Source organism: Terrapene carolina, unplaced genomic scaffold, assembly GCF_002925995.2.
Source record: "Terrapene carolina triunguis isolate 2854851 unplaced genomic scaffold, T_m_triunguis-2.0 Scaffold17, whole genome shotgun sequence".
Taxonomy (NCBI): domain Eukaryota; kingdom Metazoa; phylum Chordata; order Testudines; family Emydidae; genus Terrapene; species Terrapene triunguis.
This window is the reverse complement of record NW_020664368.1, coordinates 3,321,928-3,344,237: the sequence shown is the minus strand read 5'-3', so window position 1 is coordinate 3,344,237 and position 22,310 is coordinate 3,321,928. Positions and strand designations below refer to the sequence as shown.

At 42.4% G+C, this 22,310-nt stretch overlaps 1 protein-coding gene across 3 annotated transcripts in view; it reads right to left on the bottom strand.

The window, feature by feature from the left end:
• LOC112103180 (ecto-NOX disulfide-thiol exchanger 1) overlaps window positions 1–22,310 on the bottom strand; it is a 490,675-nt gene that overhangs the window by 28,247 nt on the left and 440,118 nt on the right. For all 3 annotated transcript variants that reach the window (XM_026650334.1, XM_026650367.2, XM_026650284.2), the window contains 2 exons: window positions 14,290–14,397; window positions 9,572–9,628 (listed from right to left, as the gene is read on the bottom strand). In XM_026650334.1, coding sequence (XP_026506119.1) covers window positions 9,572–9,628; window positions 14,290–14,397 — 165 coding nt within the window. The remainder of the gene's footprint in view (window positions 1–9,571; window positions 9,629–14,289; window positions 14,398–22,310) is intronic.

Sequence of the window (22,310 nt, the reverse complement as noted above, 5' to 3'; positions counted from 1 at the left end):
TCCAGCACTAGTCAGCATCCCTGTCATAACCCCTCTTGGACGTGTGCTTGGGAACAGCCACAAACAGGTCTTTATTCTGGTGACTGGCCTCAAGAGCTTCCTGCACCGACACGGCCAGGAGATCCAGAGTCTCAGCATGCCTCCAATCAGCTGCACGAAGCATGCTGTAGGGCTTCTGGAGTGCTGTCATGGTTGTATTGCAAGAATGCTGATACACTTAGATCCAGGAGCAAATGGGCAAATTCTGGCTCTGCACCAGTTTTTAAAGGGAGGAGGAGATGTCCTGAGAACTTGACACCAGAGGACCGGTCAGTAATGATTGATTTGCTAAGCACTGTGGGATAGCTGTTGGAAGCATGCAAAAAAAAAAGTGGTGTGCAGCAATTGAATCCACACAAACAGCAGACTCCACTAATTCAATGCACAGCAAACCTGATGCACTTGGCAACCAGACACCAGAGTTCGTGGCAAACGTGGAGCTAGTGGCAGTCATGGACTGTGTTGTGTGTACGCAACCATTTTCAAACTTAACTTGGTTTAACTTGGTTTGATCTGCTTTAAAACCCCTGTGTAGACAAGCCCAAAGACTTGACCTGAACATAACGATCACCTTGAGGATACCTGGCTTTTGAACTACTGGCCACACTCTTGTAGGGTTGCCAATTTTGGTTGGATGTATTCCTGGAGGTTTCATCACATGACATAATCTTGAATTAAACATTAAAACTTTAATTCCTGGAGACTCCAGGACAATCCTGGAGTGTTGGCAACCGTACACTCTTGCCATATATTTAGAGCAGGGAAGTCTCTCTCTGCCTAGCATGTCAGCTCCGCATGCATCTGGAAACAGTGTGGTTTCCTCCCTGTGAGTTGGATTTAGCTATGGGGAGGTTTGCACCTCAGACAGCTTGGGCTAACAGAATATGTTGTATATCAAGGGTATCTGAAGAAATGAGGCAAAACCACACTGTCTAAAAATTAACCTGACTTACATGCAACTACACCCTTAGCAGGCTGGTAACAGGCTGCACCACCCACCACCAGAACAGAAACACTTTGTTTCAATCCTACTCCCACAGCGTCTCTCTTGATCCACATCCCCCTGCAATCCAGCTAATGGGGTAGGGCTAGCTCATTACAACATGTTATGCTATTGGTCAGTTCCATAACAGGTTTTACTAGTAAGTGATTTAAGAATATTATCATTTGAAAATGTATGAAAATAAATTAGTGTCCTTTTTCACTCAAGTCAAGCGTGACCTTTGGGGTTAACCTATCTTTGGTGCCTTGTTCCAACCTAGCACTGAGTTCTTCTGCTACCGCACACAATTATTTTTTAAACTACCCTAATATTGAAAATAATACCATGCGAGTATGATTAAGAAGTGTGTTGGCATTAACAAATAAGCAGTTGACAAGTCTGAAAAATTAACTGGCATTTAAAATACATCATCAACAAAGAAGAAGAAAAATTAGAACAACAAATAAAAGATCTTGCAAATGAGACACTATAAAATGCATGTCTATGCATCTAAGATTAGTCTGTTTGGTTTATCCCGCAGAATAGAAATATTTTTAGGAATGGAGATTAATTGCATTATAGTGCTTTTGACATACCATTTTTCCAGTCCACTTGCTAGAGGGACACTTTATGTTTTGGTATAAAAACATTTACTATTATAACTTTCACCTGGCAAGTTTGGGAAACTAGTAATAATGTCAAAATAGCTGTCTAATCTCAGCTCCCTTTTTATATGGCTCTCATTACCATAGTATTTGAACACAAATATTTTATGTGACTATACACTATGCAATGCGTATGTGATGACTAATGTTAAAGTCACTTTGATATTTACTTTTAAAAATACATGCGTGGTCAGGTGCGTCATTTCCTTATATTCTGAAAGTATTAAACAGGGTGCAGATTCTTGGTGACTCATGGGAATATTATTTTTCATGCTGTCTGAAGGTGGCTGAAGATAATTCGATATGGGAAAAGATCATTGTTCTACATGTCTGTACAGTGCCTCGCACACGTTTGACATTATGAAATAATAGCAATAATCATCACATTTTTCAAACAAAGGATTAGACCTACATGGTGATAAAATTGTAGATTTTCTTGCATATTGTGCTGCTGGAACAGCACAAACTGCATGTGGAAATTAAACTTTGCAAGCCGAATGAATACTTGTAGCTCATCGCAGACACACTATATCCTATGCAAACCAGGGGGTGGATCCTGCAAGGTATTGACTAGCCTCGACTCCCACTGAAATCAACGTGGATTAAAGATGTTCAGCACCCCATAGCACTCATGTGCAGAATCTGGACATAACAACATGCTCTCAAAATGTTTCTCCAGCATAAGAACAGAAAGCATTAAAAAAAAAAAAAAAGAAAAAAATTGAAAAGAAAAAAAAAAAAGTAATTCTACCCTAGAAATAGATTCTGTGGGTTTGTGAGATGGTCTGATAGGCATCCTAGAAGAACTAACAAGAAGGAATCATAAAAACCCCTTATCCATTCTGAGAGGGTGAGTTGATTTCGAGAGATACTCTTAGCCAGCTGTGGGGACTTGAAAACCCTGTGGCCAAGGGCAACCTCCCCATTTATAGGGGCCAAATATAGGCACTTAGCATTTATGAGAGATGCTATTAGTGTGTTTTCCACAAGATATCAGCCATTTTCCCTCCCCCTATACAGGACCTTGACTAGAACGATGAACACGCCAAAATCAGTGCCTCCTATGAGCAATCAACACAGGTTCCCCCCACCACCCCAAATATTCTTCACTGCCTGTTTCATTAAGATTGTCAGAAGAGAGGAGAAAGAAGTAGCCTGATTCTCTCTATAGGGCTGAGGGACCTAGTAAACACTCCCACAGCCAGCACTATTAGGCTTACAGCAGAAGCAGAGAGATACTCCATAATCCTTCGTGCAGTTGCTAGGGAGCCCATGTAATGTAAAAGACAAACAACGGAGTGACAGCGATGAGCCAGATTGCACTGCCAACCCTATGCAAAATGCAAGGTATCTACACAGGTGCATATATATATATATATATATATATATATATATATATATATAATTAAAAGCGGCTCCATTTCACTGATGGGAGAAATGATTCCTGTATGTGTGCTTATATATTTTGTACAGCACTGTAGGAAGAAAGGCCGAACAGAACTGTCAGGTATTATTAAAATGTCAGGTGTTATTGCTAGCTCTGGGCATTGCGTAAATATACCCCCACAGAGCTCACGAAATCCAAAGTCAGAAACTTCTGTGCTTTGCTGAGAGTGGGTGGCTGAATGGGTTTTAACATTGTGTTTCAGAGCATTCTCTGCTCTCTTGCTGAGGTTAAATGAACCAGTCAAAAGCTAAGCCAGTATGCCAGTGTGGCACTTCCAATTAGGAACAAGGGAAGTGGTATGATTTGTTGCTCCATGTTAATGAAGGGGTTATCACTAAAGCCTGGGGCCATTTCAGATTCACTGTTAGACTATGCCTCAGCCTACACTGTTACAGCACTTTCCTGAAGGCTGGATCTCTGCAGAGGCACTGCAGCTCAAACCATAGAGACTGTGGTTCTGTAAGAACACAGGTCTAAACACTGCACTATAATGAACTACCGAATATGTATGTATCACTCTCCTCTAATGTACAGACTCACAAGCGGGAGGGTGGAGTTGTGAACTGTGAGGGTACTCGATTTTCCAGAATCTGGACATTTCTAGAAGGTGAACAGGGCATCTGAAACATGGCTCTGTACAAAGCCAGAGCTCATGTAATTTTTCAATCTTCACAGTGCCGAATTCACTGGGTGGTTGTTTCTCGTTCTAACTAGTGTAAATATGAAAGCTGCTGATTAATACTGCAAACGGATGATCAATCATCACTTTTCAGAGTGGTAGTAGTGTTAGTCTGTATCAGCAAAAACAACGAGGAGTACTTATGGCACCTTAGAGGCTAACAAATTTATTTGGGCATAAGCTTTTGTGGGCTAAAACCCACTTCATCAGATGCATGGAGTGGAAAATACAGTAGATAGGTATAAACACAGTACATGAAAAGATGGGAGTTGCCTTATCAAGTTCCACCTTAATTGAATTGTCTCGTTAGCACTGATGCCTCACTTGGTAAGGCAACTCCCATCTTTTCATGTACTGTGTATTTATACCTGCCTACCGTATTTTCCACTCCATGCATCTGATGAAGTGGGTTTTAGCCCACAAAAGCTTATGCCCAAATAAATGTGTTAGTCTATAAGGTGCCACAAGAAATTATCACTTTATGACTTTATCTGACTCCACATCCCTAAAGTTGAAGGAAATGGTAGGAAACAAGTGATTCAATGGCCTGCAGCAAAGAAAACATATTCTTCTTCTACAGTAAAATGTATACATTGTCAAGAGTTAAGTCAAAAGATAGCATTTGTGTCCATCTCAAACGGGCAGAAAAATCAGTTTCTTTGGATTCTTCTACATCAAATGTGTCACTGAAAGTAACTTTGTCTATTGAAATGGAAGAGCAGAATACTGAGTCTGATGATCCTGCAAAGAAACGATTTTGATGCCATCATGATCCTGGAAATATAGCTGTTATAATATGTACTTGTTAAGATCTACCAGCTGATCTTGAAGATCAGCTTCACTTAGGAACTGTCTCTATCTTTGCCATCCCCCAAATAGTAAGGATCATCCACTGATTACCCTCATAAAAACATCTTAAAGGCGAAGACTTGAACTTGATAAGAGATAACATTACCTTCAGCGTAGCACTAAATGAGCAATTTAGTGAAATGGTTGAAATGCTTCACCCTGGTATATTCCTCTGGACAGATTTACACTCAAAGGTTCACTACTAATGCTGCAAGTGCAGAAATAGAGGGAGAAAAATAAAGGAAGAACTAAAGGAATCAATATTAATAGATGAAGGTTCATCAAAAATGAAAACTCCCCCAATAATGGCTACAAGCATCCAAAGGGAAAAATACATCCTTACTTAATTCCATTGATTCTCTGTCTGAAGCGAAAACCACAGACTACTGTGTCCAAGTTTCTGGAGATGCTAACCAAAGACGCAGAGAAAGCAGAATAAGATGGGCTTTGCTATTTGTTCAGGCAATGAAAATAGAAAAAGAGGATTGAAATTTTCAGGTGTAATCACTTCTGAGATGTCTGTGTTTAGCACACTATTTAAACTTTGTTTAGAAAGCAGTAACACTTAACAGAGAAATCCTTGCCCAACTGAGGTCAATGGAAGCGTACAGGATTATAGAACGGTAGGCCAAAACCAAGCTAACCAAAACCACCCAAAGTGCCCTTTTACAAGGCCTCCAAACCAACCTTGGCCAGCAGAGTTTCCAGTTCTCTTATTGCTCTAGGAGGCAGGCTTTCTCCATTTCCCATAGGTCTCAAGTCAGGGGGGGGAGCAGCTTAATCAAGTTCAAGTGCCTTGAATCAGAGCAACCAAACTTATAGCCAGAAAACAAAGCCTCTATGAAGCAGATCAGGCTAATGCCTGAGGGTCCTGCAACCCATAGCCGAAAGTGTGGCTTCTGGTCCTTCTCTCTCGCTCAGCTTCTTTTTCCTGCTTATATAGCCCAGCCGCAGGGTGGGGCAGGCACTCCTTGACTGAGCTCAGGTTGCTTGGCTTGTAGTGCTAGACTGTCCCTTAAAGGGGTATTACACCCCACCACAGGGAGTTTTGCCATTGACTTCAATGGGGCTGGGATTTCATCCCTTAAGTACATTGTGGACATTCGAAAATTCTTTAACTATCGTCAGTCTCACAGTGGTTGTCTGAAATAGGATTGATGCCCCAGCTTCCCGATGTCATTTAATGAACTGTCCCAGGAAGACTGTGTCATTGCATAGACATCCGGTACCCTAAGTATGCTGAGTTTTGCAGTGCACAGAAGGACGATGTCGATCAAAACACAGCACACGTCTTACACAGCAAGAGACTCTACAGCAAGCCAGAAACAATTGAGGAATGAATACTGTACACTGATGTTTCGAATCACACAGCATGTGTTTTGTGGTTTCTCTTCATAAACCATTTAGTAACCCCTCCACTCAACTTCAGAAAGAAGAAGAAGTGCTTTTTTCAAGATGGGACTAGTCCAGTCATGGGAGACCAGGAACATGTTGGACAAAGGATGAAATCTGAAATTATAGTTGTACATTGACTTAGGGTTTTCTCTTCAATTAAGAGGATGATCTGAATTATATATCACTGTGTCCAACGATGATGGGGAAATTAACAAATTGCTCTATGCATTGAGCAGCATTAAGAACAATGGAGAATCACACCTAAGCCCCCCAAAATGAGTTTTATGTCAGAACACTTCTGTCAGCCCAGATTATGGGAGTGCTGAGGTTACTATTAAACTCAGGTCTCCCTCAGGGCCAGGGTTTTTGCTCCAGGCACAACATGCACCTTATGTCAGGGCTTTCCTGCTACAGAATGCACCACAAGCAAGAATGACACATTCAATGGATTAAAAACCACTTCAAATCATGTGAAATGTGACCAGATGTAACAAATATTACCACATCTACCTGACAAGCCATTCGTGAAATGGCCTCATGACTGTCTGCAGAGTCCTGCACATGAGTTATTCTTGCACTGCCCTGGAATAATTGATGCAGCTGATGTGCACAAAAATCTGTTCTTTCTTTTTAGCTTTGCTTGTGAGTTGTAGTAGCAGTGGGTCTAAAATTACCCTTGCCCCAGCCTTTTAAATAACTGTGTGGAATGCTCCTGCCAAAAACAAGACACCCCTCTCCCCAAGATCTTCCAATTTTGTGCCTGTCAGGAATTGGGCACATTTAATCAGCGGTGTGTTTCCATTTCACAACTAGTAGTATGTTCCGACCACCAATAAATGTGCAGCCCATCCCAGAATACGGCCATGTATATGCAATACATGTTGTCTATACTCTTTGGCTACCAAAAATGTTCTAATTTTTTATTTCAAGAAACAATAAGATAATGTAAAATACCTATGATACCATGGCCAATACCACTAGTGGAAAAGGTTCCTTAGGACACAGGAAAATTATTTTTAAAAACTGTAATAGCAATACAGAGAGGACATTCTTGGAGTACACCACTGCAATATACATGCAGCAATCTTCATAAAATTTGCCACTGTCCTTTTAAAAAATCCAGTTTTTACTACTACAGTACAAGGTACAAGTAGCCCAAAATGTGTTGTAGGGTGAAAGGTCATATATACTATTTCGAACACAGATAGACATTTTCATGTTTCCTTGCCAATATCTTCCAATCTGGTACTGAATGTCAGGGTATTTCATTTGCTAAATTCAACTTGTCAACTGTATCAAATATGTACTAATCCTATTATACGCATCACAATCCACTAATAACCATGTAGGAGCCACTACATCTTTTCCTCTTTGATCAGTCCAGATTTAGATACTGGCCAAGGGCAAGAACCACGAACTCTATTGGTAATTAGCTTTGGATGCATTTTGCAAGGAGAAGCACATTAGTATTAAATATTCAGTGTAAACAACATTAATCATTTTTAGGGCTTCTGGTTTGGGGATTTTATTAATTTCATTGTTGAGGGTTTATTTTTAGCAATTTTTGAGTTCTACTTAGATGTCAAAAATGGTTTTTTTGGGGGACTTTCCTCTGTGTATATACTGCATTGAGTAATGTATATTATATACATTAGTTGTAATACAGCAATAAGTAATCTCTCTGTTTCAAATAGTACTATGTTAAAGCACACTAGGGAATGATTAGTGTGCATGAGCAGGATCTACCTAGACCAATTAATGTGCAACACTTTACTGTGCTTTAGAAATCACAGCCTCATAGTCCACATTACTGCTCCATGTAGACAAGCTCTTAGGTACAAAAAACCATTTCCAGAGTTTTTCTGGTATTTACTGAACAAACACTATTTAATTTTTATTTGTGCCAGGGCTGTTTTCTCGATGTTTATTGGTTAAAACCTAAAATCGGAAGCCTAATCATATTGTACTCTTTAAAGGGTTCTCAATTCCTGTCCATCAACCATGTCCATTTCTGCAGCAAATAAATTCTCACTCTTTCACTATTAGGTATCAAAATAAATTTCTCTATTGCCATTTATATTTGTGTTCTTGAATCTCTCTTATCCTAAGGTGGGACAATTTTCCAACCCAGGACTGAATTTGTGGATTGACAAGTGCAGTTGTCTAGTTTCCTTCTCCACCATTATCTTAGGAATGGCAGTGACTTCTTTCCTTAGGGGCTGGATCCTGGGACTGGCTCTGCACAGAGGAGAACCTTTGTGTTCATATAGATCCAACTTCAAGAGGGAGACCTTTGGGATGTAAATATTCACAATGCACCTCTTTACCCATCGATGCCCCATCACTGCCAGGTGCACATGGGCATCAAGCAGAGCTGGCTGGAAAATGGAATTTCCCTTCTGAGGGGAATGCTGATATTTTGAAACATCCTTTCATCCCAAATCAGAACAAAAAGTCAAAATTTTAAAATTTACTTCAAAACAAAAATTCTGAAATGACCTTGTTAACTGGGTGGCTTGGGCCCTTTAAGAAGGAACAGGTCCAGCCCACCTGTGTCTCATTAGCAGCCTCTGGATAGGGCCAGATAGTGGGCAGCTGGTCCTGATAGAGAGCCAGAGGGGAACAGGAAACGGAGAGAGGAAGCTGTGGCAGAGATTGCAGAGAGCAAGAAGCTCCTGAAAGAGACTATCCTTGACCATGGGGAAGGGTTTGAGCCTGGAAGCCAGAGTCATAGGGCTGAAGACAGAGCAGACTCCAGGGGAGCAGATCAAATCTCCAGGCAGGTAGTGCTGAGAATGGCCTGCTAAAGCCAGGAAGAGCTGCAGAGAACAGAATCCAGTGGAAATGGGATGGAGAGAAGCCTGACAACAGAGTTTTGTTTTCAGTTTTATGTCAGTAAGTTAGACCCTGGGAGAAGGGATACTGTTGGACCAAAGGTCTGTGTGGAGTTTATTAAGGAGCCCTGAAGAAGAGAAACTGAGGCACAGTGCTGGAGAGGAAGTTCAGGCCACAAGGGGGTGCATGGGAGGTGGCTTCCCTGGTAACAAACCTTATTTAAATGTTTCATTTTGTATTTTATCAATTTGACTTTTGTTATATTATAATTAATATACAAGTCAAAACATTTTGACTATATTATACATAAGCTGACACGAAACATTTTGATAATTTCCTATAGAATTTAAATTAAATTAAATATATATGTTCCTGTAAAACATTTTGAGAAAGGAAGAGTACTGGGCACCAGGATACTAAGGCAAAATATTATTCTTACAAAAATTGCCATGGTACCGTTAACATCCATAGAGAGCAGGCAGAACCTTGGCTGTTAACATTTCATCCAAATAACCCCACAAAGTAAATTGTACGGAACTCAGTTTAACTACCTTGAAATGAAAGTTGCTGGGATTTGAACTTGTCGCTGCAGGAAAAGTAGGCATTTGAAACCTCAGCCCTTAAACCAGTAAGCCATTCTATAACCTTTAATAATAAAATGTAAATAGAGCTGTACCTACATTTGCCTGAGATTCGTCATGGCCGTTGATCTCTGCTAACTCCTTGGCACTTTTTAACTGCAAAGTTTAAAGAAAGAAACAAAACAAAAAAGCAACAAAAACAAAACAAAAATAACAAAAAAACCCACACAAAGAACATTACTTGAGTATTTCACACAGTTATCTTTGATTTATTTGAAGTAGCATTTTATAAAGCTTCCAATGAGAAAAACAGATGGAGCATATAATTCTAATTAGTTTTTGCTCAAGCCATTTTGAAACCAACATATTTAAGGCTTGATAAGTTTAGGTAGGGGGGAGTAAGGAAAATAATAAGACTGGATCATTATTTTTTAAATAATAAGATTAGAAAACAGTTTCAAGGCATAAAAAGTGTACAAAATTGGCTCTCAAGAAGAATAAATGATTTCATTTCCCATTCTTGTTGCTATTAATTTAAGCTTTGCAGTGTTTGCAAGTTGCCACTAGCTAAATAGTGTTGGCTTATGATTACTTTTGAATGACATATTCTGAGCTGTTTAAAATGTCAGAGTGCTCCTGTATATTGCCTTCTCGAGGAAGTATACAGATAACTGACACGGCTCCTGAGTATGATGGAGGAGGAAGAGATATGGAACTCATTTATTTAGCTATCGGGAGGAAGAACTGGGAAGACACTGCCAATTTCACTACAGGTGCTCTGAAGCAAAACTTTTTTTTTTCTTAAAGTAAATGAGATTTTTAATGGAAATTCAGGATTACTTCATGGGAGATTATAAAATAGTCACTATCAGAAGATTTAAGAAATTACCTAATGATATTTTGGGCCAAATTTTCAAAGATATCTGCACATCCAATCTACGGATGAACCCACACAGACAGGTATGTACCACTTCAACCTTCACATGCTTGCATGAATTGGGGATTTAAGGTGAGCATGCAGAACAAAGTGCATTTGCACTTAGGTGTGTGTATTTCTTTAAAAAATGTAGGCCTTTATTCTAACCTATTCAAAATGAGAGTGGGGGAGTAAACAGCTCTTTCTGCTGTATGCCTTTGTTTCAACCTGTTTTTACTAAGGAAGTAGCAGTTGTTATAAGAGATATCTTTTCTACCTAACACAAATGCTTTATTGTGTGAGAACAATCCTAAAATTGTGGTAAAAATGGACACCAGTATGTTTGATTCAGAACAGATGCTATTTATAGTTAGAGCAGTCCAATGCATTCCATATGAATATGGCACCACTTCCATGAAACGACAAGCAACCAGAGCTGGCCTTAGGGAAAATGGCGCCCTGGGTGAACTTGTATTTTGGGGTGCCTTGCCCCCGCTGCCTCCCCATCCATCCTCCACATTGCTCCTGGCCCCCGCTGCTTCCCTGGACTCCCCACCCAGCCACCCTGGCCTCTGCTGCCTCCGTGGACTCCCCAGCCATCCCCCCCATCTCCCCTGGCCCCTGCTGCCTACCCCAGACCCCCTAGACCTCCCTCATTCCCCCACTCCCCATTGCCCTTGGCACCCTCTGCCTCCCCATCCATCCCCCCATCCCCCCTAGCCCCCACTGCCTCCCCATCCATCCCCCCACCCATCCCCCCTGACTCCCACTGCCTCCCCATCCATCCCCCCCACCGCCCCTGGTCCCCACTTACCTCCCCATATATCCCCCCATTCCCCCTGGTCCCTGCTGCCTCCCTGGGCTTCCCACTCCCCATCATCTCCGGCCCAGGCTGCCTCCTTCCCCCCCATTGCCCTGAGCTCCCTTCTGCAGCCTCGGACCCCAGGCCCACCCTGCTCCTTGCCTCTTGACCACAGTGCTCCCCTAACCACGGCACACTGAGTGTTTTCCCACATCGCCCACCCATAAGGCTGGCCCTGCAAGCAACTCTAAAACCACAACACTGCACAAATGGTCACTAGGAGGCGACGGTGTGAACAGTTGATTCCTTTCGGAGATCAAGAGAATCACTTCCACGAAGTCCCAAAGTTATGAAGTTTTATATTAAATTATATTCTGTGGTAACTCAAAAATTAGTAATTTCAATCCTGATTCTGCACACTCTTAATGACACAAGTCATCCTTACTCGAGCAGTCCTGTTGAGTACCGCTGGACTCACTCACACGAGTAAGAGGTCTGAAGAGCAGGCTCTTGTCTGAAAGGGAGCTCAGCATGTTGTTTAAGGTAACCAGCTCATTGCTCAAAATAAAAAGGGCAGGGGAGGTTAGCTAATTTCATATGTTTACTTACCTTTACCCACCCCTTCTTCAGGTTCACCAAGTGCAGCCACCCTACACTCACTGGCTATTACCCTGTGTGATGCACAGCATGTATTCTACTGATGATTTCAGATTCACCACTGAACTACACTCTCACTCTGCTAGAGACTGGAATCTGTCTCTAGGTAAATATGTATCCTAGACTTTTCCCCCAAAAAACTTTCCACCCCATGACCACCACTGCTAAGTTTCATAGAGGGTAACTCTAGTGTAGCCACAGCATTGGGAGTTGTGGCCATTTTCACCTCTGTGTCATCTGCTCTGAGCAGGGTTACACAGCACAGAGGATAAAATGCTAGTGGCCACTGGTGCGTTGTCTACACTAGACTCCCACCATTGCACTGGGGTAGCAATAGTAGAAAATGTTAAGGAAAAAACACCTAGGTGCAGACACACAAAGGGTAACATCCCTTTTTTCCAATATTTTTTTTGTTTCGGTTTAAATTATATTCTTATCTTATATCCTAAATGGTATAATATAGTAACAGAAACCTTGGAAAAACATACAATATTGGAAAAAACAGGAGCTGCCCTACCCCAAAGGCAGGCTCTATGTTCAATGGCAAGTGTGGTTATCAGCAAAGAGCATGCGGACGCATCGCACTGAACTGGAGCCAGCAATTGCCAAGGGGCTACCCTGCATGAACCTGAAAGGAAAGCAGAAGGGTTACCACTTTAGCAGTGTACTGAAACGTCCATGGGTTTTTTTGGGGGAGGGGGGCATTTGTTCTACAGGATCATTCTACAGGTAATCCATGTGTAAAAAAAACCAGAATCTTTACGAGTACAATCAAAGCCCAGCTGGATCAAAATTCTGCACTAAGAACTTTGGTTTCTGTGGCACTTCAGTGCAACAGGCTGGAAATTCTGTCTCAGCTTTCATTTAACTTTTAAAAATAGCGGGTTTTGCTGAATGTAATACAAAAATGTATAATACAATCAATCCAGTAGCCCCTGTGCTATTATTTTGATGTTAAATGTTCACATTTATTTGACTCTGCCCCTGATTTTCAATATTCAGCATGTCACAGATATTTGCAATGAAAACACATAGTTGCACTATGGTGGTTGTCAGATTGTAAGATCTTCCTATATGTTTTATAATATTTTGAGTGTTATAGTAAAAATATTTTAAAAGAATATTTTATAATGCTGTCCTTTTAATACTACTAACATATGGTAAAATTGAGACCTAAAATACCCTATATATATATTTATGTTTCCTATATACTACATAGATCCTGCAGGTCCCTTAGCCCATTTCTCATCTGAAGTTTTAGGTGCCAAAAAAGTTGTAATCAAATCCATTCTTCCTCATACCCTTTTGTCTAAGCTGGCGTTATATCAGTTCACATTTAGAAAGTTATCTTTGCAACCGTAAGCGCTAGAAATATTTTTTTTAAGTGAAAACTTTATTTTGCAAAATCTGGATTGTCAGATTATAAAGTATATTTGTGCCAACTGCATCTGACGACACTTCCGATGTGCATAACTATAAAAATATATAAACATTCAAAAATTCCAAAGGATTTTTTAAAATTGTGAAAACCATAGACTTTTTGAATCCTTGCCATCTAAACAATTTACATTGTACACTTCTGAATTTTTTTTACTAGATTACATTAATCAATCAAAAACCAGTCCACTGTCTACGTCAGCTAAGAACTATGGAGTTGTAACTATTGTCTCCACAATCAAATTGTCGACACGCAACATTTATTTGTATACTCGGTGTGTGTGGACAACACAGTATTTCATCTCCAGTACTACACAAACAGGCACAGATCTTCCTTTGCTGTGCAACGATCCATCTTGCCCTGCGTATTAGACAATATTTTCAAATACACTTATCAATGTCATACAGCACTTCAGCATCAATGAAAGCAAAAATGAAACGATCAGATTTCCAGAGTATATAAAAGGTTTGCTTCTCACCACAGTTAGATAAGTGCACTGATGCACTGGGGATTTTTTTTTTTATGTCATCATGATTCAGTCCTTTGTATACATGTGTCTGTATGAATAATACAGGAGATGCTAAACTCATTTTCCTCACTACTAGTCTTAAAAGAAATAGCTGGCTTTTTTTGAAATATGTTTGCTTTGCTGGTATATTGAATTCTCCCAAAATTCATTTGTTTTCAGATACAAAACATTCACACATCACAGGTATCTGTGTGGAGGAACATAACAGAAAATGTTATACAAGATGTGAGATTAAACATCTGATATTGCAAAACTGACAGAGTTCAATTTCACTTTGACGATGTTTCCCCAAACTATACTATCAATTAACTTCAACTAACCTTTGTATATGCTCATTAGATCACACACAGGTCACATAAGATCATATACTGATCACAATGAAGTCAATGGCCAAACTTCCACTGATTTCAAAGGTGCAGGATCAGGCCCTCCGGTGTAGTCCTAAATAAGGATTATGCTCAATGTAAGCACTCACCTGCTCCTGAAGAACTTTAAGCCTGGCTTGTGTATGTGTTTGTTCTTCTTTTGCTTGCTCCAGTTCGGATTTTTTGTTATTTAATTCTTCCTGTATACTCAGCAATTGCTGGGTAGGCGAAAAGAGTGTGATTAGCACCATCAGAATCTGAGCAATCTTAAATATTGTAAATCCTCACTGCAAGCAACATTTTTCACATTATTTCTATATTTATTATTGTTACTAAGTCTGTTGTGTCTAAGTTGAACAAGATGTAAATTACTTCCATCTGCATTTCCTTCCACAGCAGTACTACACAAGGAATGCATTTGTAAATGTGTAGTTAAGCTATTTGTTACACTAAAGCACAAACACTTGGTAGAGTATATCATCCACAGAAGGACTGTCCCATCCATTTGAACAACAACCTTATTTGTAGAAGTATATGCTGTGGTTTAAACAATACTAGGGTAAACTCTACAGTACATGCATAATTCACAAGCACAGCCCTTTACTCTAATTAGTCACTGGCCAAAAGCCATTTCATTCAAGGCAAAGCAATATTCTGGAAAGCGTTTGCACTTAGTTGCCAAGAAGACTAAACATTTCTTTTCTTCTCATGCTATGATGGTGATGTGTTATTAGATCAGCAAGACAATCAATCAATGTATCAGCCAAGAAAACTGCTGATGTGATCTCTCAAAACACAAAACGATGACCAAAAGATTATTTTTTACGCAGAGAATTTCTGAAACATAGAGACTTTTTGAAGGGCCTGGCTCCCCTCGTCCTATCCAGTTGTAAGTCATGAACAGACACTGGGACTTGCCAGGAACTGGCCATTAGATTCAATTAATTCTGAAACTGGTTATGTATTTCTGTATAGAGAGGACAAGTACTAACTAGACCCTGCTAACGAGCAAGAAAATACAAGCAAGAGATTACAAACTGGTTTAGTATCTCTCCCTTTAGTAATCAAGCAAGGGACATTTATTTGCTGTGAAAACATGGTACTTTGATTACTATTTTTTAAAAAGGTGTGTAAGTTAACAATTGCATTAGTAGCAAGAAACTTCAGTTACTGGTGTTATACATAGTAAACATTTAAGACTTAATTTACCCAGGTGCATAGTACCCATAACTCTCTGACTTCAGCTAATGCTGTGGGTGTGTTTAGCAGGCCCTTTTAGTGTGCAAATTTTATATCATGTAGTTAGCTGTATTAAGCATCAAAGTTTCTTCTTCAGTGCTGTGTGAAACCTGCTTTTAGAGCTGTGTGGAAATGTCTGAAGCATCAAGGCTTGAATAGGGGGGCACGGAGGAACGTCCAAGGGGACATGGTGGGGCTCAGGCCAGACTCTATGGGGGGCAGGGAGGGAGTGCCACCAAGCCCCACTCCGCCCCCAGCTCCGCTCCAGCCCCATCTCTGGTCCCATCCCCCGGCCGCAGCTGCTGCCCTGGCTCCAGCTGTGACTCGACTGCTGACTCCCAGCCCCCACTCTCAGCCACCAGCCCTCGTTTCCGGCCCCTGGCCCAGCCATGACTCCGCTCCCGGCCAGGGAGGGATATGGACACATTCCATTACTGGTAAGCAGGGGACCCAAGAGGAAAAGTTTGGGCACCACTGCTTTAGTGGCTTCTCACTCCTCGGTTCTTTTGAAGCCTTGAAGCTATATATGTTGTAAGAATTACCAGCAGAAAATGCATCTGGGTCCGCTGAGTGGTCTGAGGCAGCTAATAAAGGTACCATAAACTTGCTGTGGTGAGAACATGGAGAAGGTGAGCATCTAGTCAACCTGTACATCACTGTTATTAAATATACACATTCATTACAGCTGCTTGGGAATTTTCTATCGGAACATTTTTCTGTCAGAAAACACCAATTCTGCAGGGCAATGTCAAAATTCCAATGAAAATCAGGCAGGTTTCTGACAGAGCCCTTCCTGCCAGCCTACAAGCTCCATTTGGCGAGTTGCTGGGGAGCCTGGACTTCCTGACTCCTCAGTAGCCTGCTTGGTGGACTGAGTGGCACCTGAGAGCCTACAAGCCCTTGGGAGCCCCAGCGAGCCCCAGCTTCCAGGCTTCTCAGTAGCTTGGCTCCCTGCTTGGCTGGCTTCCTGGGCTGCTTTCCTGGAAGATTTGTTTGTTCCATCTTGTGAAAAATTGTGAGATTTCTTTTTCTTTTCTCTACAGAAAAAGAAGTTTTCAAAATCTTAGAATTTTTCATAGAATGGAAAATCCTGTTCTCGCTCGGCTCTAGTGCTTACGTATTACATACGAACTACTATGCTAAAGAAACGTTATTAGGGTTGCAAAGTCAAGTCCTCCAAAGTTAGGAAATGCCAGAATGGAGGTTTCCTGTGCAACCTTAATTCAGTCCCCATGTGTATACAGATTACGACACACTCTAACTACATCAGGACATTTTTTTCCCACAGGACCCCTGTCTCATTCTGTCTCATTCTGTGTAAAGGATGGACGGCGCTCACTTAATGAGCAACTATTTGATATTTGGTTTATCCTCCCTGTTCAATGTGTAGCCATACGACTTATTTACCTCACACTATTCAAACTCTGCTCTGAAAGCAGAATTATCCATCTCCTCATGGGCTTTTCCATGGCGCTCATCACTACCCATGTGAGTACTTCACAGACATTAATGAATTTATCTTCACAATACCCCTGAGAGGCAAGGGTGTAATATTATTTACAGACGGGGAATAGAGGCATAGATTAAGGTAAAAAATGTCCACACATTTTTGCGTGCCTGAGATGCTTCCTGGGGGCACCTCACAACCACCTGCCCTTAGCGTGAGGAAGCTTTGTCTGTGCCTGCTGTGGGTCAACTCCCATACTCCACTGGCCATAGGCAACACAAGCCCTCCTCTCTCAGTCTCGCAGGCCCCACTGTCACTCGACAGGTGAGTAACAGGCACACCCCAATCCTTGAATCCTCCGAGTGTCTCCCTGGAGTGTCTAGCTCCTGGCCCACTGGACATTCATACTGATCATAGATTTGCTGCTTCCAAATAAACAGTAAACCCCCGTGTTCCAGTCCACCCCAGATCACCCCCCTGCTTAACACACAGAACTTAGAGATAAGTTTGTAATTAAATCAAGCATAAGTTTACTTAACAAAACATGGAGATTCAAGTAGTAGCAAGTAGAAGTATTGGAAACAAATGGTTACCTATGAAAACATAACACGCATTTTAGAGCCTAGACTTAATAGACAAGATACTCTCCCATGTCTTGTAGAGTATTGCTCACCCAAAATCCTTGCTACGCTATACAGGCTGGCTATGACCTTCCTTCCATGACATGCTGTCAGATTGCCTGAGTGAAAGATTCCGTGTGTTTCCTTGCACCCCAAGATATACCATAACAATCTTTGTTCATAAGCAGGACACCCCTCTGCAGTTTGTTCACCCTGAAATTTTTCTCTTTTGTAGATTTTGCAATCTTTCATTCCACCCCGGCTTAGGATGCAAATAGGCATATATTGTGAGGCATACAATACACAAATGACCAGACAGGGAGATAGGGGTCTGTTAACTTGAAAATGTTCCTTTCAGGCAGCAGGTATGATAAATCCTGGTGATCTGCCATAACTCCAAGACCTTAAGAATATAATTTTTAGTATAGATACATAAGTCCTTAAATATTATCTGTACATACATTCACAATGATTACAATGACCCAACAGGCTGCTGGCTCTCAGTAGAGACCTCACATGCCACACATCGGTTAACTATTATGCACATATCTGACCCGGGAGATCCTTTTAAAATCCTATGCACACCATTTGCCCTCTACCAGTTGGCATCATGGGGTCCCTGGTCACAGTGCCCCGTTTGAGAAGCATAGGGCCTTATTTTCTTTTTGCAGTATTTACACTATATATGTTCAAAGCACAGTTCCCATTGACTTTGGATGCAGCTGTGAGTACTCGGCAGTTCTGCAAATCAGATTCCAAGCTGTGCACCCAGTAAATGAAGAACACACAATTAGTGACACCGTCTGACAAGTTTGGTGTACGTGACTTGCTCAGTAGGAGCCCTGTGCTAGACGCAGGGGTAGAATCCAATTCTCCAGTGTGACATTCAGCTGCATAACCATAAGACCATCTTTTCTCTTCCTGAAATCAGCTATCTCATTCACTACACGCCTTCCAACTAGAGCTGGGTGAAAGTTTTTGGCTGAAAACTTTTCATAAAAAAAATGCAGATTCAGGTCACTTGCCCGCCAGGGTGCTTACCGGTTTGTTAACCTGCCGCGTCTGCAGGTTCAGCCGATCGTGGCTCCCACTGGCTGCGGTTCGCTGCTCCAGGCCAATGGGGGCTGCGGGAAGCGGTGCAGGCCAAGGGATGTGCCGGCGGCTGCTTCCCGCTGCCCCCATTGGCCCCCATTGGCCTGGGACGGCGAACCCCGGCCAGTGGGAGCCGCGATAGCCCGAACCTGCAGATGCGGCAGGTAAACAAACCGGCCCAGCCCGCCAGGGTAAGCACCCTGGTGGGCCGCGTGCCAAAGGTTGCTGATCCCTGCACTCACCAATCTCTGCCACTTGAGCCAATGGAATAACTGACAGAAGTAGTAGGTTGTCATCCTCTGTGTGGACCCAGCACCAGAGGGAGTGGATGAGACATGCACTTTGCCAGTGGGTTTCACAGATATTTGCTGACAGCAGAGGAATGTTGGGACTCAGGAATCTTGGGTTCTTTTCCAGGCTTTGGAAGAGAGTGTGTTCTAGAGTGCACAGACCCTTCTGCCTGTTCCCCCCAATCTGTTCCCATCTCAGTCCTATCTGTTCCCCACTTGTGGCTCCTTGTCCCAAGCCCATTCTCCAGTCTCCACTCAGGCTTCTCACCTCACTTCCAGTCTCCTTCCCCAACCAGTCCCAGTCTCCCCTCCAGGCTCACTGTCTGAGTCCCAATCTCCTGCTACCCCCAACTCCCAGTCTCCTCCCCTCCCCACATTCAGTCTCATTGCACAGCCAGTCCCAGGCCTCCCTGCCAGTTCCTCATCAAAAAATGTCTCCCCTGTTGTCCCACCCCCCCATTCCTCGACACAGGTTCCCGGTCCCAGGCTCCTTGTCCAGCCAATCCCACTCTCCTCATAGCTCCTGAGCTGATCTCAAGGTTCCCCTTCTCCCACCACCACCAACCAGTTCCACGGGCCTTCTTCAGCTTCTTCCACCAGTTTCCTAACCATCTCCCAGTCCCTGTCTTCTTGCCCAACCATTAGCAGCCTCCTCTTCCCCTCAGCCTTGGCCTCTCCTGGCTCCTAGTCTCTAATCAACCAGTCAGAGTTCTCCCCTCCTCCAGGCTCTCAGGTCCAGTCTCCCTGCTCAACTAGTCCCAGTACCTCCTGTCGTGCGTGAACGGGCTCGGTACTCTGGAACTGCTCTGAATGAAGTTCAGACAAGACACTCTTGTAGTGTGACAACCCCTCAGGGCATACTCTCACTAGGGCAAGCCTCCTTGGCTTCAGTGCCTCTGGGTCTGACCTCGAAGAGTTCAGCACTCCTGTTTCATGCTGTGAGCTCTCTGCAGTGAGTCCACCTGAATAGGACACCGGGGGAAGCCTTACACCCCCCCAAGGGGCCATGCACCCCCACTGTCTGCAGTCAGCAGTGACTCTCAGCCAGCGTTGTAAAACAGAAGGGTTTATTAGTCATGTGGAACACCGCATAGAACCGTTCTTGTTAGCACAGAAAACAGGAAGATTCAGCAAAGTCCATGTTGGGGAGATCCAGAACCCAGAGCTCTCCCCCAAAGCCCCAAACCAGGAGACTGAGCAGCTTCCAGGAGCCCACCTTCAGTCATGCCTAGTTGCCACTCCTCCATCCTTTGTTTCTTTCCCAGACAAACTGGTCACCTGGTCTCCACCTCTCTCTTTGTTCTCCAACACGTTGCAGCTGGCTGCATCTTGGCAGAGGATGGGCCTACAGAATATCCAGCCATTGTCTGGGCCCAGGCAGCTAGACGGCAGTCACACCTGCCCTCTAGGGGTCTCTGCAATGATCACACACCCTTGTCCCACCACCTAGACACTTGTGCAACACATAACAGAAACTGAGGCACACACACAGTATTCATACAAAACAGTAGGAAAATTCCCACTTCATCACATCTCCCTACACACAACTCCCAGTCACAGTTTCTCTCTTCCCTCCCCTGTCCATAGTTCCAATCTCACCAGTCTCCTTCCCTTCTTCCCATTTCAGCTGTTATATTCTTGGTGTTCAAATCAGGCAGCTTGTTCCTCCATGCTGCCAGGGCAGCAGGCGGAGGGTCACTGGGAGCACAGGAGAGGCAGACTCCTTTCTCTCAGTTCTGGTGCTCTGATGCCCAGAACATCCAGGAACTACAATTACAGGTTTTCACCACTCTCCCCTGGAATGAAGTATGCTCAGTTGCTCTGTGGGATGGCACATGTGCAGTTTGATCACATGTAGGAGCTGTAAGCGAGTGGAGCACATTCAGTCTGGTCAGTACTAGGAGTGCTGAAGCACTTGGGTGAGAAGGTATCTTCAGAGATTTTAGCTGCTAAATTCTAAGATGTCTCTGAGCATGTGTGAACTGCAATTTTCCAAAGATTTATAACTTAGCCAAATTTGGACAGATTTTTATGTGACCAGCAAAAGGCACATCACTGACACAAAGCCATGCCCCTGATAAATTTAAAGTCCCTGCTCCAAAGGGAGGTGTCAAAAAAGGTTATCAGAACTTTTTTAATTTTCCAAAACACCCCATTTTCCTTTAGCCTCGTTCTCAGAAAAGGTTAAACTGTTTTGGCTGAAAATTTCTAAAATAATTCAGCCTAAGGCAAAACACTCAGCATTCAAAATTTCAGCCTAAACAGTTGAAGTTTGGCAAAGTTGAAGTTTGGCAAAGTGACAAGCAACTGAAAACAGGGTCTGATAACGGGAAGGGCCAGGCAACCTTAATAATGTAGGGTGCTGTTACCAGCCCTTCGTAAAATTATCAGTCATTTCATGAAGGTTCCAAGCAAAGATGACAAAATAACAGTATTTAATTATTTTGAATTATTTTGCTTATGAAATTATTATGCTTATTAAAAATGGACATATAATTCCTAGAGTGTAACTTTCAGAAAAACATCCAATCTTGATTTATAAATTGTCAGTGAAAGTTACACTCTAGGAATTATTTGGGAGAAGTTCTATGGCCTGTGTTACACAGGAGGTCAGCCTAGATGGTCACAATGGTCCCTTCTAGTCTTGGAATCTGTGAATCTAGGGTGGGGCATAACAAGAGCATTAAGACAGGGCAGGAGGAGATAATGTGAGTGTAAACAGAGAATCAGACAATTGGGGGATTGGGACTGGCAGAGGGGCAGGAGGAATGGAGGTACCAGGAATAGGCAATACAAACAAAACCACAAAAGGATTCCAGTTTTACTTTAAGTTAATGTAATTGTACATTAAACTGAAGGGGAGAAGAAATATCTATATGTCCATTTATAATAAGCATAATAATTTCTGGAATGGCTGTGGCGTTTCCACTGAAGAGGATCTGTAGCAAACCAGTTAAATTAGACTACCAAACAGACATCAGAGGGTAACAGTTTTCAGTCACTAACAACCTAGGATTTGATCTAGCAACGTTTGCTCATGTGAATAGTTCTTATTCATGCATGAATGGAACTATTTCCCCTGGGGCAGACTTGAATCAGAGATCTAGTGGTGAAAGTCTCCCTGTCCCATCATGAATTCCATTAGCCATTCAGGCTAGCAATTTCTTTTTTTAAAAGCAAAACCCAGTCAAGTCAATCAAAACTTTATTCTACACAAATAAAGAGAATTCAGAACCTGCAAAATGGAAAAGGACAAAAATCAGCAAGGGAAAATGTGTTTCAAGCTCCTTAGAGGCTATTTACAAACAATAGAAGAAAAGAAGAATGTAAACATTTCTTGGCAGAATTCTCCTTAGGTTAAAGAAAAAAATGAAGCAAAATGAAGGCACGCGCGCGCACACACACACACACACACACACACACACACACACACACACACACAC